The 21,783-nt window shown below is 45.6% G+C and overlaps 2 protein-coding genes and 1 long non-coding RNA gene across 3 annotated transcripts in view; 1 reads left to right on the plus strand and 2 right to left on the minus strand.

Moving 5' to 3' along the window:
- Positions 1 to 4,231: 4,231 nt before the first annotated feature.
- MRPL1 (mitochondrial ribosomal protein L1) lies at positions 4,232 to 18,317 on the minus strand. The gene is made up of 9 exons (XM_054824741.1): positions 18,205 to 18,317; positions 17,858 to 17,969; positions 16,474 to 16,717; positions 15,299 to 15,382; positions 13,648 to 13,719; positions 13,314 to 13,425; positions 11,782 to 11,882; positions 6,106 to 6,187; positions 4,232 to 4,649 (listed from the first exon to the last, which is right to left on the minus strand). The coding sequence occupies exons 1-9, from the start codon at positions 18,236 to 18,238 to the stop codon at positions 4,495 to 4,497; spliced, it is 996 nt and encodes a 331-aa protein (XP_054680716.1). The 5' UTR covers positions 18,239 to 18,317; the 3' UTR covers positions 4,232 to 4,494.
- A 1,205-nt stretch (positions 18,318 to 19,522) lies between these two features.
- On the minus strand, positions 19,523 to 20,760 carry LOC129206081 (uncharacterized). The gene is made up of 3 exons (XR_008576969.1): positions 20,407 to 20,760; positions 20,151 to 20,258; positions 19,523 to 19,654 (listed from the first exon to the last, which is right to left on the minus strand). It is a non-coding gene; the product is annotated as an uncharacterized LOC129206081 (long non-coding RNA).
- A 111-nt stretch (positions 20,761 to 20,871) lies between these two features.
- The window catches only part of CNOT6L (CCR4-NOT transcription complex subunit 6 like), a 34,936-nt gene continuing 34,024 nt past the window's right edge, over positions 20,872 to 21,783 (plus strand). Inside the window, exon 1 of the mRNA XM_054823357.1 lies at positions 20,872 to 21,069. The gene's annotated coding sequence lies outside the window, so the exon portion shown is untranslated. The remainder of the gene's footprint in view (positions 21,070 to 21,783) is intronic.

Consider the following 21,783-nt stretch of genomic DNA (forward strand, 5'->3'; position numbering starts at 1 on the left):
CTAAAAATTAGACAGGAGACAAGGAAGGGTAAACGCACTGAAAAAGGACCCAAGAGTATGCACAAAGAATTTGCCTAGAGTACCTTTCACTGCGGAGTAACTTACTCGAAATAAGTTTCTACTTACTGCAGGTAACACGACACAAAAGCAGCTAGCACGGACTAGTTTATGCCCGGTAACACATTCTTTCTCACTTCACCACATCATTGGGTAACCACTTTGTGGGCTACTGCCGTTTTGCTTTTGATAGAAGATCTGGGTTCTGTTTACCTACCAAAGGAGGATGAAGCACTCATTAACAGAAACTCTGGTAAAAAGAGTGCCACGTAGCACACAGGACTTGCAAGAACTTCACATTCAGGTCATAACCTATTTATATGCCGCTCTAACTAATCAGAAACAGCTAAAGCATTACAAGCCCGCGCTTTGCAATGAGTACATTGGTATTAATTTCTAGAAGCCCGCGATGCCATTTTAGTTATGCTTGCTGTAACAATTAAACTGGTTTCTAAGGCGTATTGGCACAAAACCCACATGTATAACAATTCCCACTCCGCGGGTTTTGGAAGTAAGCTTATTAAAGGGGGAATAATCTCGTGTTCTCTTCCTCCCTTTCATCTCTCCGGCACGTCAATCGAGCATTTCAGGATAAAAATCACAATATACTCAACAGCTTGTCTAATACTATTGCACTATTACACAGACCAGGGGCGTTATTACTTTATCAATTAGTAGCGTACTAACATGTACTCACAACTGCAGGATTCCACCTGAAGACATCTAGCTGAAAGTTTGCTAAGGTCAGGACCTACTTTTTTGGCTCCCCTGACTTTTAATCGTTCAACTTCTCCGAGTATAGTTTTCTGCAGGAACGTTTATTATTCCACACTTTTATTCTTTAAAAGTAGTCAGTCATCTGAGAGCTTATGATTTAAGTTCATCTGTATATTTATGCTTAAGCAGCACTTTTTTTAAAAGCCACACATCTTCAACAAGACAAGTCTACCTTTTTCCATAATATATAGTATAGTATTTGAAAAAAGCCAAGAAAAAAATAGAGAAGAGGCCAAGAAACATATGTAAATGATATCATAAGCCTTGCTTTTCTGCACCAACAGGTAACTTACCTTCACAGTGCTCCTTTCAGGTTGCAAACAGCACATAACTATTCTATTATCTCATAATAATCCTTGTTTATTTAATTCATTAGTAATAAAACCACTCTTTGCTTACATAGAGGTGCAAAAGGTTATTTGCAGGGTGAAACAATGTTCCTGCAAAGCAATACCCTACCTTTTGCTAAGATTCAGTGTTAATCAACCCCTCGTGATCCATTTGAGATGCACCTGAGCTGAGAGCCAGGTCCTCAAAACAAAGCCCACCCCCATGGCTTGATCTTTTCCCTTCACACAAGCATGCACCCTCCGCACAAACTCCAAGTGGAAAAAGGTTACAGCAGAGGCGATGTACTGGCAGAGGATGCTGTACTTGAACTAATAAAGCTAGACAGATGAGGAGCTTATGCAACAAGATTCTTTTTTTTCCTCCCCTGTTAAAAAAATAATCTAGGTAAATCTTGCCATAATTAATCAAGCCTTTTGCTGCAGACCTAAGTTGTCACCTCATTCTTTGTTGACTTGCCAGTACACAACCATCAGTGATCAGTACTATCAAGTTACTCAAGGCGCAAGGTGTGTGGGGGGAAAACCACACAACTTCAAAACACTTTTTAAAAAAAATTCTGTTTCTTCTTGATTACCTACCCTCAGCTATCTTCTGAAATTTGCCTGGTGCTCCGGACCAGAAATTAATAGACATCAGTATTAGGGAGCTGAAAAAGCTTTAGTCTACAACTTCAGCTGCTGCAGAACAGAGGAAGGAGGAGAAAAAAAAAAAAAAAAACCCCAAACCCAAACCCATGACATTATCCATTCTAAAGATACTTACAAATGACTACCATTACCAGCCTCCTCATTACCAGCCTCCTCATCACCAACTCCTGATCTAACAAGCTTTGGACCAAATGGGATGTTTAGGGCAGTTATCATCACTGAACACATTGCACAATATTTTTGCCTGTCACATCAACTCTTCATTTTGAAAAGCAACAGATTTAGTTATCTTCTCCCTACTAGGCATATGAGCACAGCCCATAGTAAAGAAAGATGTGTTTAGATGGCTATTCAAGTGCACCGGCATTGCTTTTTCCACATCCTACCTAGAAATCAGTGTGAAGCCTTCCTTGACCCCAAAGAGAATTTTCTGATCAGACTCTGAGCAGAGCCCCTCACATAATCAAAAATACACAGTGGGGCCTAACACTCATCTGTCTAGCACCCTGAGCCACAGCAGCCAAATGCTGCAGATGGGAGGTACAACAATTCCTATGCAGACAGATAAGAGTAACCTCTTCCAAAAAATGAGCCTTGCCTCCAATAATAGGAATGATTTCAAGCCCCAAACACAAAGCACCCTTCCAGATCTAGATAATCTTATCCCTTTCGTAAATAGCCGATCCTTTTTGGAACCATCCTACATCTTAGAGTGCAATTCTACTGACGTACATTTAGCGACAAAGTACAAAAAAAAAATCCACTGAGAACTCTTCTCCTACCACTTCTCCAGAAGGGAACAAGAATGCCACCTGCTGGAAACAACGTGGAAAAACCTGGGAAATAAATTCAGCAAAGCAAAAAAACCAACCTATTTTTAAACAGCCAGTTAAAAGATGCATGGATATTTATGCTGGTCTCCAGTTATGTTTAAGAACGATGCTGGAGAAAAACAGAGTAGGCAAAGTAAGGAGTGACAGCAGTTGCCACAGGCTGAATTAAATCCGGTAGAACAGTAAGATTACATTACACACACACACTCAAAGCCAGCTGTTGCAAAAAAGGATTGGTGTTTTGGTTTTAATCCGTTTGATCCACACCAACCAGCCCCAAAGAACTAAGAGCTAACCATGCCCAAAGTGGAACCATTGCCAAGTTGAGCCTTCTGATGTCTTTACGAGCTCAAACCCCAACAAGAGTTCAACTCCTTTACTGGGAAATAACCAAACCGTGCTACGGCTAAGAGGGACCTTTGTTTCAATTAGAGTCTTTATTTTCAAGATTTTCCACCAAATCTAAGGGGTACGCATAGCTACTAAGAGTCAGAGAAACAAAGTTAAGCAGGTGGATAACCAAAGGGGATCCCCGCAGCCTTTTTTTCCCCCCCATACACTGGCAGAGGGGATGGGGAGCCTCCGTTCAACCACTAGAAAGTCAAGGTCTTCTAGCCAGGTCTACAGAGCCTAGTGCACCTCCAGGAGAACTAACCTAGCAGGGGACGACAGCCCTACAGCTCCCAGCTACTCAGCGGTCCCGTTACGTACGTGCTCTTCGTCTCTAGACGATAACACGTAAAATCCACAGAAGGCTCAGCCAACTTTTTTAGGCAAAAAAAGAAAATCTCATCTGGAAATATAGCATGGGAGTCTTCCTCTGAGTCACTTCTATGGAAAAAGATCTTCTGCTGCTTGTTGTGAAGCCGCCCTCGCTCCCTCAAACCCATCCACTTATCCCAAGAGGTTATTCACGAGCCCATCGATAACAACCTCCATGACAGAAAACAGACAAAAAAGTGACACTTAAACTTTGTGGCTACACTCAGGTTTCATCCCAAAACAGTTTAAGCATAATTCTTTCCAGGATGGTAGAAACCAACCATGGACTGGATTCTCTGAGGGGCATCGTATCATTTATGCACAGATGAAACACTGTTACTTGAAAGATAAGGTGCATTATCGCTCCTCCCATAGAATACATCTCATTTTTCCTTAGAAAAAAGCTCACCTATTACAATTTGTCACACAAACTAACCTGCATTCAGAGGCTCAAAGCAGCAGAGCAGTGATCCGCCGTACACCCCTCCAGCATCTACGCATGCAGCTGAAACGAAAAGCGAGGTATCACAAGCACCACCCAGACGTTGCTCCCGCCAGCTCAAAAGGAACACCATCTCTGACTTGGCAGAAAAACAGAATGGTAAATAAAAAAGGAGTTTTCTTCGTCGGCGAGTTACACGGCAGCTTTTCTGCGAGTAACCGCATTAGTTGCTCTGGGGAGGACCGAGTCAAGACAACAAAAGCATCAACATTCTGCAATTTCGACGGAGTAAAAAGCCCAGCATTACGGATGTAATGTGTGCTGGCCTTTCGGCCGCAACTGTGGAAATTGGATGGCGATACTTCAGTAGTTACAGAAATACTTTTATTAAAGTAAGAACCATTATGTGCAAAGAAAACAACAATACACAAACTAAGGAGCTTTCAGCTACCAACACACATTTTCAGTTTTGACAACAAACTCCTGTTTGTGACAATGTTTCTTGGTACACAGAATTGACAAGTGAAATTCACATGTTACATTTAGTTTTTTCTTTTCATAAAGTATGATTTGAATGACACCATTTGCCTTCCAAGCTTGATCATCAGATCCACAAGAAAAGGCATCAGGTACTAACAGTTTCTTGGACATGGTTTTGTTCACCATCTTCTGCATTTTTTTCTTCTTCTACTTTCTCCACCTGAGGTAGAAGTCCATCAAGGTTCAATAGCAAACCTTCACTGGTTGACGATCTAATAACCAACCTCTGCACAATAGGACCTAGAAAACAAAGAACACCACCAATTCGGTCACTCTACCGCTTTTCGTATCTCCAGGCTGATTCATCTTTTACTAATCCATACTGTGTCACGCACATGACCAGAATCAGAACTACACACGTAGACACATCCCTTTGGTACAAAGGGTTTACCACCATCCAGATCGGGTTCAAAATGCAATTCACACTCTGGTGTTACTAACTTGATGGCTGCTTTATTCCTTTAGTGCCCCTCCCTGGGCCTTAGAACATACAAGTACAGCTTCACACACACACTCTCCAAAACCTGAAATACAGGGGAACTCACTTTGGGAAGTGGTCCTGATGGGCAAGATATGGGGTGGGGGAAGTTTGTCCATCACCCAAATATTCCTACACGACTAATGCACAAAAGAAACCATTCCTAATTCAGGATCCTACCATGAAATGCCATTTTTGACAAGAACTACAGAAACAGTCATATTCCTTCATGGGAAACAAATAGATCTACATGATACTCTGAGAACATTTGCCTGCTGGTATTTTTAGTCCTGCATTAGATCAAGTGACTTGCAGAGGAATGCCATTTTAGTGATAACTACGTAGCTGCGTCAAGACACGCTATTACATACGGAAAGTCTGAAAGGAACTAAGGAACAGATATCTCTAACTAGTTGGTCTAATTGATAGTTAGCAAGCGTATCCAGACTCCACTGTTGTAAAGCCATGTTAGTTATCAAGTTTGCTGCCTATAAACAGCAAATAGTTTTAACTAAGCCCGTAAAAGACCCACCACAAGAATCCAGCCTGACACCGCAAATATCAGTAGAAACGCTAAGACCGGCACGGCTTACCCTTACTTCACTAGTTTGGTGTAGTTCACATATAAACTCACTAAGGACACAAACACCATCACTTTCTGCTTCTATTTACTCCTATCTCAAGTCAGCTGACCCCTTATACTTTTTATTTGGGATGAAATGCTTCTAAAGGCATGTGTACTTGGCTTTTTGCCGTCTGTTCTCCATCTGTACAGTAGTTACTATTAACAGCATCACTGGAAGAGATGCAACATGATTCTTTTCGCAAACATTAAGCCAGTATTAAAATTCTATTTTTCTTAGCTTAAACAAGGCTATTCCTCCATAAAACTATGTTCACAATCCACTCCAGCTAAGCTGATGACATCTGTTTAAGGTTTACTTCATTATGACAAAGAGCAGATAGCATGTTAGCTGTTCACATTCTTGGCTCAGAACAGCGACCAAAACCCACAGGTACAACACGCAGAATTCACACCTTGACTCCTTTGTAACCTGATCCTTTTGCTAAGGAATTAACACAAACAAAAAAATTAACAGCTTGTCCCAAGGAACAGCAGAAATTTTAAAAGTATCTTGATAATAGAAAAGAAAATGGTTCATTCTTGATTTTGTTTGCTGTAACTTCAACTACCACATTAGAAGCACTGCTACTTACCATAAGTCAATGGCTTGAAGGTGCAGATATCATTGATAACTGTTTGTAGATTAGCAATTATCTGCTCATTAGGCATATCCAGCTGAAAAAGGATAAAGCAAAGTTAGCCATGGTGAAACTTAAAGCCTAGATTGATTCATCTGAAAGCACTGGATATGTATTTATTCTTAATTCGGACAGATCTTGGTTTTCTGTGTTCCCTGTTAAGGAGTTACAAATCCCATTAACAGCCTTATCCAAATGACTCGGAGAAAATAAGTATTTTATACCATATTGCATGGAATTTCTACTTTTTACATAAAGTACATGGAAGCACTGAGCTCTAAACAAATACCAGTTCTGTCTCCACCCTTTTTACACACCCCGGTTCCCATCCAAGGCATTTTTGACCTTCTAACAAAAACCACAGACCGACGGCTCCTCCTTCTGCCCAACGTCCTCGTCTGACGGAGCGCTTAAGCACACCTCACTTCAGACACATACGTGATCCTCGCTGCACCCATCACTGATACTTAGAAGTGAACCAACATTCTTGCCAAAAAAATCAGTACTTGCATCTTCCCTCATACACCCATCACTTTAAAGCATGACTGCTAGTCATCTCATCTGGACTCTCTTGAAGAAGGTGCAACTCACAATCAAGAGACACGCCAACCCGAACATCCTCGGGTCAAAGCCGCCTCCCAGTGCGGCACGAGCAGATTTTATTAGTATCTCACTTATCCGTAAGCGTACCCAGTACGTCGCAACAGAAATACTGTTATACTTGACTACTGTCCTCCCAGATCTGGTCCATTAATACCTGTTTATGCTCTTCTGGCCTGCATAGCAGAGGAATTGCATTTGGATTGTAAGTCTGCCAGAACACATTTGTCTTTATCATCGTTATGCCAATTGCAAAGTGCTTAATCATTCTTAAATTAAAAGCCCTAAAAATCTGTTTGTTAATGCTGAGCATCTCACTTCACTGACAGACTCACCGTGCTGTACTGAATACAAAATCAAGGAATACGTGGAACAATTTAAACAAAACAATTCATCGGTAATAACTAATTAGAAACTATACCTCAAGTGAAAGTTTCGATAGTATTGGCTTCCAAGCCTTACACTCAGTTCAGGTCTTAAGTGAACCTTCAGTTGGCATTCGTCACCAGTAACGAAGCCTAGCAGCATTCATAAGGTACAGAATTTGCAAGCTGCTCTAAAGTTAGAGCTTTTTATAAGGCTTTACAACTCATCTTCTACACCACAACAGACGACAAAAAAAATTCTGTTCCTGGGGGCAGGTGTGATTTGAGACATGATTACTACACTAGATACTTAATGGTCTGGGAATCAGCAAATAAAAGACTTAAAAAAAGTAAAATCGAGTACAAAGCATTTATACATTGAAAAATAAAGACTGAGCAACAGAAACTTAATGCAATCAAAATAAACCTATTAGAGAAAGGTTTCTTCATGGGCATTTCTATCAATTCCTTCCGTTTACAGCCTATTTTACAATGATTTCACTACCTAGGCAAAACCAAACAACTTCAAAGCTGACAGCTCTTAAGTTCAGTCATGCATTGACTAACATATATACAAATATACACGTCCACTGCAATCTGCAACTGACTTAGCTGTCATACAGATCCAAAGAGTGACTTCTGCTACATACTACACAAAAATCAAAAGCCACGCCGATGCAAAGTAACCAAGGATGGCACTTCCATTGCTTATTACCTTCTCTGAACAGACCTATCATTTGACTGGTCCTCAAAAAAACCCCACATCGACCCAAAAAACCAAACCCCCAAGCCGATAGCAGCCTGGACGTGTTACTGTTATATCTAATGAAATGGACATAGCATCTTAGCTAAAATTAGACAAGGCTATCCATCTATAAAAAAAAACCAATACAACAAATCGCTTCATGCAGCTTCAAATTAAGTGAAACAAGCAAAGTAAAGTAACCCCTCCTTTTATTCATGAGTGGCACTCATCCTCTAGTTTTGCTATTCAAAGGAAATGTATTTACCATCTCAGCTACTAACATTTTAGTCTCTCTAAAATATTAAAGCTATTTAATCAAATAAAATTCATTTCAAAGTAGTATGAAATAATATTTAAAGTGAAACTATTTTTGAGATGTATGGCACCCCCACGTCAACAGGAAGACCCCACAGCAGACAAAAGGATACGACTCCAACTGCCTTTCTCATAAACATGGTTTGCATAGAAGAAATATGAAATACCCGTTAAATTCGAGTAAATCAATCCAACTTCCCTTATTCCTGCGTCCAGTGAGAGTCCTGCAACACTCACCTGCATGACCATGTTGTTTTCCTCTACCCGCTTCTGCCTGAATTAGGGCAAAGACAGCCTTTTTTGGGTTTTTGCATGCACTTTTAACAAAATAGGCACTTTCAGCCAACAGTCATTGCACACCACGTACAATAAATTTACAACAGGTGTAAAGCTTGAGCCTCTACCTCACTCTCAAGATGGTTTCTTCCAGCAAGCAGCATTAAGAATATATGCTGTAACATATACTCCTAAAATAATGCCTAGTACAGCAGGACAGATCAGCCTACGCTCTATTCCCTGAACCAGTTTTCTACCCTTCCCGCCCGCCCCTTTTTGAAGATGCCAGAGCAAATACACGTTAGCACGGATCCACCCATGTTTGTTCCAGCCTTTTCTTCAACCAATGGCTTCCCACATCAAGTCACGAAGACTTAAAACTCCCATAATAAAGGCTGCAATAATCCATGTGATATCTCAAAGAGAGAACAGCTCAAACAGGTAACAGAAGACAACTGTCAGAATCTATGCTTTTTGCACTATTCCCTTCATCCCCCAATAAACGGATTTCAACTCTCAAGCATTTGAAATGGCAAGAGTTAACAGCTCTTCCTCAACTGTGGGATTTTTTCCCTCCCCCTGCTTTAAAGGGGTTCAAAGCTAAGGATCCATTAGTCTTTTCTTTTTTTCCCCCCCTTTTTTTAAAGGACACCGACACTTGGGGCCTCCAGTCCCCTTAAAAACCAAGGGAGGTAGATGCTACTTCTAGTACAAACTGGCATTCCCGTTCCCGGCCTTAACTCTCGTTTCCGTGCACCTCTATGTTCTGGGTGCAAAGTCCAAGAGATCTCTGGTTCAGCAGACATCTCTCCGTATTTCTAAGCCTGGGAATAAAACAGTGCTCCTGTAAACATGTCCCTTCCCAGAAAACACATCCTTCTGAACAAGCCTTAAAGTCTCCCCTCCTGAAACCATCTTATTCTTTTCCACGGAAGAACCATTTCACAGGCAGCTCTCTGCACAGGTAAGAAGATACACTCGAAATTCCTCCCCGCTGTCACATACAGTACGCCCTGTATGGACTCAAGTCAAAACCCTCAAAAAAAGTGACTTTAAGCTGCCCTCTGCAGACAGCTCGATTCCGAGATATCCCGAGCATCCTCATTTGTCTCCCTCCTGCTTTAAGCTCCATGTCTTAAAAGAACATTTTATATTCTCAGTTTCACAATTTCAGGTCTAATAATTAAACTTAACTGCTGCCAACTCCTGGGCTTTTCAAAGATATCTCAATTACTACTAAGCAAACACCACCGAGGCTGCTGACTTACGTGGGAGCACAGTGTTACACCAAGCCACTGGCCATAATTGAACTAACAGGCAACATGAGACGACAGCAGGACTAAAGGGAAAACATCTCTTTGAGAAACGCCAGCTTGGCAGACTCCCAGAAACATCTACGCTACTGTCTGGAATACAGCAATACATCCTCGTGCTTTTGTGTAGTTCATAAATAATTATTTTCTCACTGACGAGATTTAAATTAAAAAAGCTCTTAATTTAGTGGTGAGCAGATATGCGTAACCACTCAAGGCTCAGCCTCCCAGGGCCTCGCCTGCACTCGATCTCCTTCTAGCGCCGCTGCACAAACAGCAGGAAAACTAGGTCAGCTGAAGGATAGTAGCAAGACAGGGTGGAGATGTTTTACATAAGCCATAACCACCGAGTTATCCCTCTGCACGCAACTCCATACACGACAGCGTGACAGAGCATGTCACACCCCGTGTGCAGAGTCACCTCTGCCACGTAGATGACATGAACTCCGCACGTATGAACTCTGTAAATAAGCCCTCATCATCCTACTTCTGATCCAAGATGAAGAGTTCATTCCCAAGAACCTACTGTTGACTTGCAGAGAGTGACATCTCTGGCTGTACCGCGTCTTCTCAAGTGCCACGGAACTGCAGGGCTGAGCTGCCTAGACACAGAACCTAAGGTAATCCGTTACACCAACATCTTACAGCAGCAACAGGACGTGGTTTTAACTTCAGAAACTCTAGCCGCAGCTGCAGGACATGACACAAAGCAAAACCAACTGCAATTGCACTGAATACTGTCAAAACATCAGAGCTCTCCAATCACCTTTATTAAACCCACAATTTTTCCATCTTTACTATACAAAAAGAAACCTTACAATCATTTTAATTTGCAGGGTTTTTCTTGGCTGATCTACAGTATAAAATGATTAAGGTTTAAGCAGTCCAAAGCAAAAATTAAAGAATACAGGCACAACACTTGAAACCAAGACTGATCTACAGACTCCAGGCATTTTGCACAGTCCATTAAACTTACAAACAGCTAAAGATACTGCCCACCTGTATCAAAGTATAATAAATAAGACACCTTAGCAAAATAATCCCAAGAATCTCAGTTTTGAGTATCATATAGACAAGCAAGCCCTTGAAATTCACATGCACAACTCGGACCAGCTAGCCAGTATTAATAAACTTGCTTATCTCTAACACCGCCAGACAAAGCTTCAGGGGTTAGGCATCTTGTACGCTTCCTTTCTGTATCACTATCAGTTAAAGGAAAAGAAAATCAGGCAGGATTACGAATAGACAAAACAGAACGATAACAAAAAAAACACAGTTTGGAGCAGGCAAAATAAGAATATATAAAAAAAAATTAAGGAAAACATAGTAAGGGCCTAAAAAAAAAAAAAAAGAGAAAAGATACTCTTATACAATCCCATTTTTTACGTGACATCCAAGCACAAATTAATTTTATATTTCAGGTGTAACGCAAACAGTTCTTGCTTTTTGCTCCAGTCCAGAACTCAAGTTATCAAAATTAAATGCATCTGTAATTATTAGGTTAAAGGAAACAGGTTTTGATCCACCAGTGCATACTGACCATGGACTGACAACTCACAGTTTACTTGCTTAAGAAAAAATAATAAATCAAATAACCTTTATTTTACTGACAGAAGAATGTTGCAGAAGGCAGGAGGAAAGCGAAGCCTATGTTAAGATGTTAACTCACAAGAAAATTACTAGGAATAGTACCTTTTTCATCCTATTTTGTTCATTTTTACAATTCCTTGCCAATACAGTGGCAAATACAGATCCCATTCTTGGCATCAAGTATGCCTTGCTCTGAGTTTTAGCAGAGCCACCTTCTATCATCACACATTACCAACGTACAGGGCTCACATCAGCTGAAGATGTCACGCAACAAAGACTAAGCGTTCCATTTAGTTCAAAGGTCAGTTCAATAACAGGGTTAAAAATGTTGGGAACACACATTGAAAACATGTTTCTCCCCCTCTTTTAATACTACCATCAGTTCTGCTCCGCAGAGGAAAAACTAAGAACTCTATATACAACTTACTCTTGCTATTCTGGTCTTGATTACACACTCGTCTTGTACCATGTACTCAAGACCTTCTCTGAAGAGTTGCAGCATTTTGGGAATATCATGGCCCAGAGAATCTAATTGAAAAAAAAAAAGCAAAAAAGTTGTCTGAGTAATGCTTATTAGTGTGGCTAACTGGGGTATTAGAAAAGAGAGAATTCAGTCTCGCAATCAAGGTAAACTCCAATGAAAAATGCAGTTTCATGGACAAGACAATGGTGTCCTCACACACGCTATATAAATCACTTCTATCTTCCCTTCTTCCTCATTTAGCTGCAGACAGGAGCACCTAATACAGGAAGCAAGGTTAACAAAGGCTGCACTTCAGATAAAGAACGTGTTTATGTATACATAAACCAAAGCTTTATTACCTAGTATAACTAAAGCAGCTTGAGACCCCAAAGCCTACTCAGTCAGAACAAGCCCAAGTCTTGAAAATAACATCTACAACTACATAATAATAAGTTGTTGCACACAACCTGGAACACGCTGGCACAATGCAGCCATTCCCACAAGTCGAGACAGCTGTTTGTTATCTCAGTTGCAAGGGCTCATTTGACAGATTTACACCATCACTCAATTGCTTCAAATACCAGCACTACTTCTCCCACACATCTTTTGACAGCTCCAAGAAAAATCAGCCCTGGATAAGCTACAACGCAAGTGAATTCGTAATGGCGTAACATAGCTTTCAATTCCACCAAAAATATCTGGAGTATTCTCTGTTGCAATGTTTTGGACAATAGGTTTGCCTTAAACGTTTAGGAGCCTAAAACCACTGCCTGCAGCTTGCATAACATTATGCAAGCTGCTGGGGCAGCAAAGGAAGAGATATGGTTCAAGATGCAGTGCTTCACGCAGCTGGCGCAGGCTCCACGGTTGAAAAACACGCCCCTCTTGTTCATATTTGAAATAGACCCTTGACACATAGCTAAAATAAAGTCAGCCAGCCAGGGAGGACAAAAGTACTGAGAGACTGAGATTTGCTGCTGTGAACACCTGACCTGAAGAGGAAACGTCTTGAGCATTGTGAAAAGGAGAGACCACGCAGATAAAGGAACAGGCTGTACTAAGGAAATGCATAAACAACTCCGTTGCTGAGTAGCAAGGAACAGGCAGGAGGAGCAGCAGCAGTCACAAAGCTGGGATCCACACAACTGCACAACAGTCAGACGACAACTATCTCGGTGCCTATGTTTTTTGCAAGTTGTTTCTGTTTTCCTGGGTAACTTCACAATACTATTATGGTTCTTCAGGACTAACAAGCATAAGGGCAACTAGTGGGCAAATTTACCTCGATTCTAATCCCACATTTGCCTGTTGTACAAGAAAAGCACAGTTCTAGATGCCTCAAACTACTCTCATCTAAGACAAAACAAACAGTTCAGTCATATACAGCCTAATACTCAAAGTAATTATACATCCTCATCAAAAAAAAGCTTCGGTGTCACTTCTAGAGGTACATCTTGTTCAGTACTTGAGATTCCTAAGAAAGAATCGCTTCTTACTTCTCTTTGTGCTTGGATATTTTCGTCTTAGTTTGTTCCTTAAAGGTATTAGCTTAGGCATAATTGCAGGAACAGCTACATAGGAGTCCACTTGGATTTCATCTTCTAAGATCTGCAATATTAAGAAATTAAATATATTTAGGAATACAATAAATGACCTCAGTATGCAATTTGACCTACAAGCATGTCTGAGCACTGAAACACATGTCTCTCTATATGGGCTGGTAACTTCAAGCTAGAGTTTACTGGACATGAGGTTTCTTGCTCCCTCCACCCCAGTCACTGCTTAAGGGAGGATATTTACACAAGTCTTAAAAAAAACCAAAACAAATACCCATTTGATTAATTCAACTCCTCCCACAACAGCAGCTCCATTCTCCCGAGCTATTTCAGCTTCTTGCTCGTTCTGTTGAGAGAGAGAAAAAAAAATTAATAATTTATTAACATCTGTACTACCAATTAGTCTCTATCAACAGCACTGGATGGGTGATTTATCTTGGACAACTGGGTATCAAAACAGGTTATTTACAGGTTAAGAAGGAAAGACTGTTTAAGGCAACCCAAGACCACAAATATCTAGTGCTGGTGATTTAATGTACAGCACTAACTCCACTTCACGCCAGGTCCCAATAAGAAGCAGTCAAGTCTTTAATCGACTTGTACTGGAGAAGGAGGAGAAAAGCCCATCCCATTTGCGGAGCAGCTCTATCAAAGGCCCTTTCTCTCCTCCCTCCATCCCCGGAAACTACAATGAATCATCCACTGGATGGAGCCAATATCTTACTCTAAAGAAAAGCACAGAACATGCTACCGAAAACCACTGTTAAATAAAGGTATTCAACTTCTGAAAGTGCTGGTAAACTTTGGCTTCAAAGAGCATTTAGAAATTAACCTCATCTGCCCTCTGCAAGGTTTCGCTTTCAATAGTCTGAAATACGGAAAGGTAAAAGGCATCAGTTTTGTAAAAAAACTTTGGCTCAAGCTTTTGATACGAGCAGACGTTCACGACAAAGCCAAAATCAACTTTTCCTCACAGGAATAAATGGAATAGCTCCGCACTTCCATCCAAAAGCACTAGCCAGCATCTCAATCGCTCAACCTTTTTCCACACAGACACCTTCACACGGCAGGGGATCTCTTGTCCCACACGAATTTGAGTGGAGAGAGAAGGTTGTGAGATACAGCACCACAGACCCTGGTATGCTCGAGTCTTTCATTAGCCCTCCGTTCCGTAGGAAAATTCTCACCTTGTAGCTCAGGTACAGACTCTGATAAAAGTTAAGCCCAAAGGGCAGCCAACTAAACCTGTGACAGTTCTCTACGATAACATCATAAAAATATACGTAGGTCTACTCTGTTAGAATGATTAACTGGCCAAGGACAGCAGCAGAGGCTGAAACTAGTGTCATACAGACGCTACAACTGCTCTACGCACCGTTTCACATGAGCAAACTCCTGGGAGAGCAGACAAAGGCTTTGGGGCAGAGGCTGTTAAGTTGGTTAGGGTTTTGGAGGAGAAGTTACTTATCCCCCACCCAAAAGTGTCCGGGTACAGCACAAGTTACTGTGATTAACACCCACTTCTATCCTGCGCTGCCTACTAAGGCTTCAGACCGCAGGGTTGGACACGGCTGCTACGCTAAACCATCTGCCTGTATTACAAAAAGGCAACAAGGGTTTTACTCGATAAACAATCTTTAATCATCTCTTACTTAGTCACATCTACACAGATGTTTGTTTCCCACGTGCGCTGCTAGAATAACCTACATATATGCAAACCTATCAAGATGAAGGAAATCCTATAAGATGCTTGTTAATAAATTTAAATGCTGCTGAAGATGAATCCTAGACAGGCTTAAAAGTTCTCTAAAGCATTTGCAGAGTCTTCTCAATAAAAGGTGTGGTACTTGCACGGGAACTAGTCGTGTTTTAAGAGCATGCTAGATAGACAACACGCATAAAGCGAGTAATTCAGGCTTACCCACCTCTGTGAAGACCAAGACCTTATTTGTTTCATCTGTGAAGCGATACGGAAGAAGAACAGTGCTTGCAAATGGATCCACTTTTTTCTAAAAAGTAAAGAAAGAAAAATATTAAAACAAAACAAAAAAGAAATCAGGACTTAAGGCTAAGTTACACAATCGTGCGGAGTTGGTCTCCTAAATGGCAATCTTACCACGATTTCCTTGCACAGCCATCATAACAAACAAGCATGAAAGGTAAATTTTGACTGCTTTTTCATGTCCAGTATATACTCAAATCTAAACTTAAGAGACACGAATTAATTATGCTGCACTTTGCCAACAAGAAAGGGGCTGGGACCACTGAGTCCAGGATTGCCACCACGCTCTGGTGCGGTCAGTAACAAACACGGAGATGCTGAGCCACAGCATATCTAAATGATGTTTCTGATGCAACGGCCCATGCAAAACATCAGCACGGAAAGCGTCTCTCACCGAGCCTTAAGAATATCACATAGCCTCGAAAGCAGGAGCAAGAGCTCTGCATTTCTCTAGGCACGAACTTATTTTCCAGCTCTAAAGGGACCCCTGATATACCAAAGGGATATTTAGTTACACATGCGAAGAAGCCAACTCTCAAGTGGCCTAACTTTTTTTCTACTTATAGGGGAAGCAGAAGGAGCTTTAGGCAAAGACTAAACTGGGCTAGACACCTTTAAATCCAACAGGTCATAGGCAAACAAGCAATAGCGTACTTTCAAGGAACATTATTTAAAAAATAAAAATCAAAACAAGGTGAAGGACAGAGGGAGAAGCAGCTTGTCTTTCCACTTCTCCCTGTAACAATCATCCCAGAACACCGCACACGACTTTGGTAACACATCTTTAAGTGCAAAGTCCAAACAGACGTAAAGCTTCGTTTGATCGGTTCTGTCCCGACATTAATTTTAGTTGCATAACAGCCTGTTTTCAAAATCCTCGATGGTGCTACCTTCACCTCAGGAGTATGAGGGATGTTTAATAATTACGCACGTATAAAGGCAAAAAGCGACCTGCAAAAGCACACATCTTTCTGGCAATCAGAGAAGCTACAAGAGGCAGCCGAGAAGGCCGACAGCGGCACCTGCTCTGCACTTAAAACACAGCCATCTCCCGTTAAAAAGAAAAAATATCGCAACGCATATAGACTTCCAACCTACCTTCTTCTGTAGTGCCATATCCAGGAATACGTTAATGTAGACATACTGCTGGGGGTGAGTGAAATCCAGTTCCTGGAATTTCTTTAGCATACCCACAGCCTCTTCCACGTCATAGGATGGCCGCTCATAATACCATGTCAAGTATACATCATCCACCGGCTTGCTCATCAGCGGCCGCCTCCTAGTCACTTGTTTCTTTTTTGTTTCTTCCTGCTTGGTCTTTTGTGAATCTTTTTTTGCAGTTCTACGACAAACAAAAATATTGCGAGATCATCAACTGAAGTTTGGCACATGAGCCAAGAGAAAAAAGTAAATACTGTCATGTGTCAGTTATTAAGTAACAGTTAACAAGGAAGGTTCTACACATGAAGATGAACAGCATCCCTTAAATTCATCCCAATTATTTGTCTCAGATGGCCAAGCTAGAACCCAAATTTTCAGAAATCAAAAGCTCTGAAGGCAATTAAGCTCTTCAAACAACCTAACCGCTTTCGCGCGGCACGGAACCAAGTTCATGACCTCCTATTGCATCAAAGCAAAACCGGTTTAAGATAACACACCGCCTTTCTTTCACAGGTCTCGCCTTCACAGGGACTGGTGGCGGGCACTGTGCCCGAGCTCCTTCTACATCGAGGAAATCCCACGCACCTTCCTGTTAATCAGGAGACACATCTGCAGGGTTTTCCTTCTTCTTAGAGTGGAACAGGGCAGTCCCACCTTTCCAAAAAGGTTTATTCTCCTTTTCTTGTATCATTTTGCCTGCAGTTAACACACACTAGCCCCAATCGTTAGTCTCCTGCCTATTTTCAAAGGCTCTCAAATCAAGGACAAAATATGAAAGTAATAACTAGATACTCCACTCCTCTCCTAACTATGGCGAAAGAATCTGCAACCCTTCACAACACTTGGTGTACAGCACGCTTCACTGCTCTGTAGACAGAGGTCATTTTTACTTCTCCCACTAATGCCATAATATTAGAATTAGAGACAAATTAGACCACAAAAAGCAACCTGAAGCAAGAAGAGGAACTGTTTGAAACCAATTCCATAAGCTCACCGGCTTTCCTGCTGACATTACTTCCCAAAATGTAACCAGCTATACCCTCCAAAAACACATATCAAAAGCATCAAATAAATTTCTCCTCGTAAGCGTTACAGTCGTTATCACAAGAGTAACGGAAAACACTCCCTGCAAGTCCAGCTTAGATCTTCTCTCTCCAGGCTGTTTCTCTAGAAGCTGGCAGCTTGGGGAATGTCACCAAGGCCCGCTCGGCTGTTAGAGCAACACTGCAGACACTGAAAACGCTACACGCTCCCCCCTCTACCACTGCCGGGACACCCGACGGCCAAGCAAGCCGCCTCGGATGGAAGGAAACGCACTCACTTCGCTGCCGCAGCGTAGGACCGGGCGGGCGGCACGGCGCTCACCAAGGCGGGGGCGGCAGAAAGGCGCTGGTCGAGCCCGAGGAAGACCCACCCGCGACGCGGGGCCAGTACTGCGAGGGAAAAGCAAACATCGCCTCAGACAGACGCCCCGACCTCCCCCGCCTCCCCGGGGGCGGCCCGCCAGGCGCCCCGCCACCGCCGCCCGAGCAGGCCCCACCGCCTCTCGGGGTCGCCCCCTGCCCCGCGAGCAAGGGAAAACTCGCCGGCTGGAGATAGAGAAGACACGGTAGCCAACCCCCACGCTTTCCCGGCGCTAAAAACCAAGAAACGGCGAGGCCCCTTCACCTCTCCACAAGCAGCGGCCAGCGGGCGCCGCCATCTTGCGGAACCGCGGCGATGCAGCGCTGAAACCGTTCCCGCGACGGAGAAGAAAAGTTCCGGGCGCGGACAGGCCCGGGTACTTCCGGCAGTGGCCGGAAGCGCCGCACGGTGTTCCCCATACCGCTGTCCCCCCAGCCGCCGCTGCCGGGGCCCGCCGTTCCCGGGGTGCCCGGTGCTCGGGGCATTGCCGGGGCCTGATTAAACGCCTCCAGCCCGGTTCTCACCGGGCCTCGGTACAAAACCGGGGCTGTCCCCGCAGCCCTGCGAACAAAACTGACACGCAAACCTCCGCAGAAGGCGTTCAGTGGGCTGGGCCTGGCAGTGCCAACATGGCGGCTGGCGTCTCCTTTGGGCAGCCAGAGCCGCTTCCCTCACAGCCCGGGATGTTCCCGCCTAAAGAAACACCTGCCGAGGTTAACGTTGGCCGTTTGGGGTTTTTTAGGTTTGTTTTATTTTTGCTGTGAGTCCCAAATAATTCAAAAAAGTAATTTTCCGGCTATCGCTCTTGTTCACGTGCAGACGGGTTGGGAAAAGATCCGCCTGGTCTACAAACGCAGGATCCATCTGTAAGGGCTTTGTTTAACCAGGTCCAAAGCTGTTCAGATATATGCCGTAAACTATAATATGCACGCTCCTTAAAGGGGCCCTGTTTATTCCACGCTGACGTGCTTTTGCCTAGAAACATCCCGACTCCCGCAGCTCCCTTCCCCTCCCGGATAAATCCGTGCCCAAGAGTATTCTCTTAAATTCAATCAAGTCCTTCCCGCCCCAAACTCTGAGCTCAGGCTCATCTTCTTGGTTTGTTTGGAAATATTTGTAAAATCTCTGACTAGCAATGACGCTACATGTTTGCTTGCACCGTGAGATGATTCAAACTTTCCGCAGAAACGGCAGCGTTTGCCTGCGCGGGGCCCGCGGGCGGCTGTCGGATGTTTACATCTCACCTGGCATGCCCCCATACGGCAGGGAATTGTTATTTTTAAATCAGACGTACGCGCGTACGTAAAACGAGTTGTAAAAAAAAAAAAAAAAAAGTATAAGGTGTTTGTCTAATGTAACTGTACGCTCAGTGTCCCGGGAAAGGATCAAGATGGGGAGGTGTGAGGGTGACAGGAGGGGAAAAAAGCCAACTTTTTTGGTTAAAAAGTGTCAGCGAGGAGTGAAAAAGTGTGAATTTAAAATGCCAAGGCAGAGCAGGTTTGGGGGGAAGGGGAGCTTTTCAGATGGGCGTTAGGCACGTACATCTCCTGTGGTGGTGGCAGATGTAACACAAGACTCACCAGGAGACTGATACGCACTGCGGTCTGGTAAGGACCTCCATCCTTTTCGCTCTTCCTCCGCGACTCCTCGCTCCCCTTGTGAGCCTCCGACTCATTAGACACAAGGTCGCTGCTGAGGATCACGGATTTTGGCCCTGGGAGGGAAATAAGGGGCTCGCGGTGAGCGTGCACCCGCTCCCGACGCCTCGCTGGCTCTGCAGCCCGCTTGCTATCAAAGCCCCTTGCTCTGTCGCAGAGGTTCATTCTACACGTCCTGCTCTCTGAGCATAAATGAGGCTTTTTTTGGTCCAGCACAAGTCCAGGCAGCTGCAGCAGAAACTGAGCTCAAATAAAAAGCTCTTGGAGCTGATCTGATCCACCCTGTGCCCCCAGCCGCTCCCTCGGACACCTCCCCGCACCTCTCCCGTGCTTTTCTTTTTCCAGCACCATTTTCCCACCTGGGCTGTCCCACAGGTCACCCCGAAAAGACCGACATCCCTCCCCGCCCCAGGCCCGCTGCTTTTATTTTTATTTTTCCAATCTGTCCTTCCCTTGCGGTAGGCCCGTGTTCCTCGCCACCGAACGTGGGAACGGCCACCAAAAAGGATTTTGTCTGAGGGAAGTGGGCTTTAACACTGGAGCGACATTTACCTGCGCTTCCTTGCTTCAGCTGCCCAGAAAAGCATCCCCCGTCTCACGAGGGTCCGTACGACTGAAATCTGGGCGCCAGAAAAGATTTCCCAGAGAAGGAGCTGCTGCCTGCGGAGAAACAAACATGACGGACCCCAATGAGGAGATGTCTGCACCCTCAAATCCCAGACGGATCTCTGCCCCTGCGGCTATTCGCCAACGGCCATTTCCCCTCTCCCGCTCTCCCGATGCCGGGGGTGAGCGGCCCCCTACTCACCGCCTCTCCTCCATAATTTGGGGGGCAAGCAGCCCCCCACAAGTCTCCCCCAAACCCGAGCCAGGTCCCCTGGGCGCGCCGCAGGCCGCTGGCCCTCCCGATGACGACCGCCTCCTCGGCTGCCGCTCCGGAGAGGGCTCCTGGCTGCCGCCAACAAAATCATGAGGTAAATATGGGGTGTCTTCCCGCCCTCGGGCGTTTCGGGGACCTGCCGGTGTCCCCCCGGGCCGGTGCTGTCCCCCCGCGGGCCGGCGGTGCGTCGTTCCCCGCCCCGGGGCAGGTGTTGCCACCGGCCGCGGGGAGTGACAGGACCCGGCGTGTGCGAGGGTGTGAGCGGTGACACGGCCCGGCGTGTGCCCGAGGTCCCCGGCCCCCCGCCCCCCCCCGCGGCGGCCCCGGCCCCGCCCGCCTCCCGCCGCCGCCACCACCGCCGCCACCTCCCCGCGCCCGCCCCCGCCTCCGCCCTCCGCGCCGCCCGAGCCCCGGCCCGCTCCTCCCCGCCGCCGCTGCCGCCGCCGCCCCGGCCGCCCCCGGCCCCGCGGCTCCGTCCCCGGCCCGGCACCGCTCCCCGGCGGGCCGCCGCCTGCATGTCGTTGCTGCCCGCCGCCGCCGCCCCGCCGCCCTGCCGTCGCCGGCCCCGCCGCCCCGCCGCGCCGGATGCAGGTGAGCGCCGCGGCCCGACGGGGCCTGGCGGGGCGGGGGAGCGGGCCCGCGCCGCCATGTCGGGCCCCGCCGCCGCCCCGCCAGCACCGGGGCCAGCACCCGGGGCGGCCGCCGCGGCCTGGGCCGCCTCGCAGCCGCCGCTCCGCGCTCTCACGGACCCGTGTATACGGGCTCGGGGCAGGGGGAGGCTGCGGGCATATCCCCGGTGAGGGGCGGCCCGGAGGAAGCTGGGGGGTGAGGAGGGAGCGGGGGTCCCGGGTCCCGGCCCGGCGGTGGGGGGGGGAATCCCTGGAGCCTGGGCCGCGGCAGCGTTGGCAGCCGCCCCCCGAGCTGCTTTAGGGGGTGCCAGGCTCACCCCGTAACCCCGGCTGAGGGCGGCAGCCGTGGGGCAAACTCCGGCCGTGAGGAGACCCCCGACCGTGAGGAGAACCCCGGCTGTGAGGAGAACCCCGGCCGTGGGGCGAGTGCGAGTGCTTGGCCCCAATCCCCTCCGGGCCAGCCCCCGTCCCGGGATGGGACCTTCACCGGGGGTGACCTGCCAGCGGGGTTGGTGAGGGTGTTTTTGGGGAGACGTGGGTCTCCCCACTTTTTCCTGGTGGTACGGAGCAGTCCTATACGAGGAAGATGGCAAGGAGTGCCACCTGCAAGAAAAGCCAGGCTTCAAGCTCAGGCGTTGGTGCTCGCAAATAAAATAACGCACCTAAACGCTGAGTT

This window comes from Grus americana, chromosome 4 (genome assembly GCF_028858705.1).
Source record: "Grus americana isolate bGruAme1 chromosome 4, bGruAme1.mat, whole genome shotgun sequence".
NCBI classification, from domain to species: Eukaryota; Metazoa; Chordata; class Aves; order Gruiformes; family Gruidae; genus Grus; species Grus americana.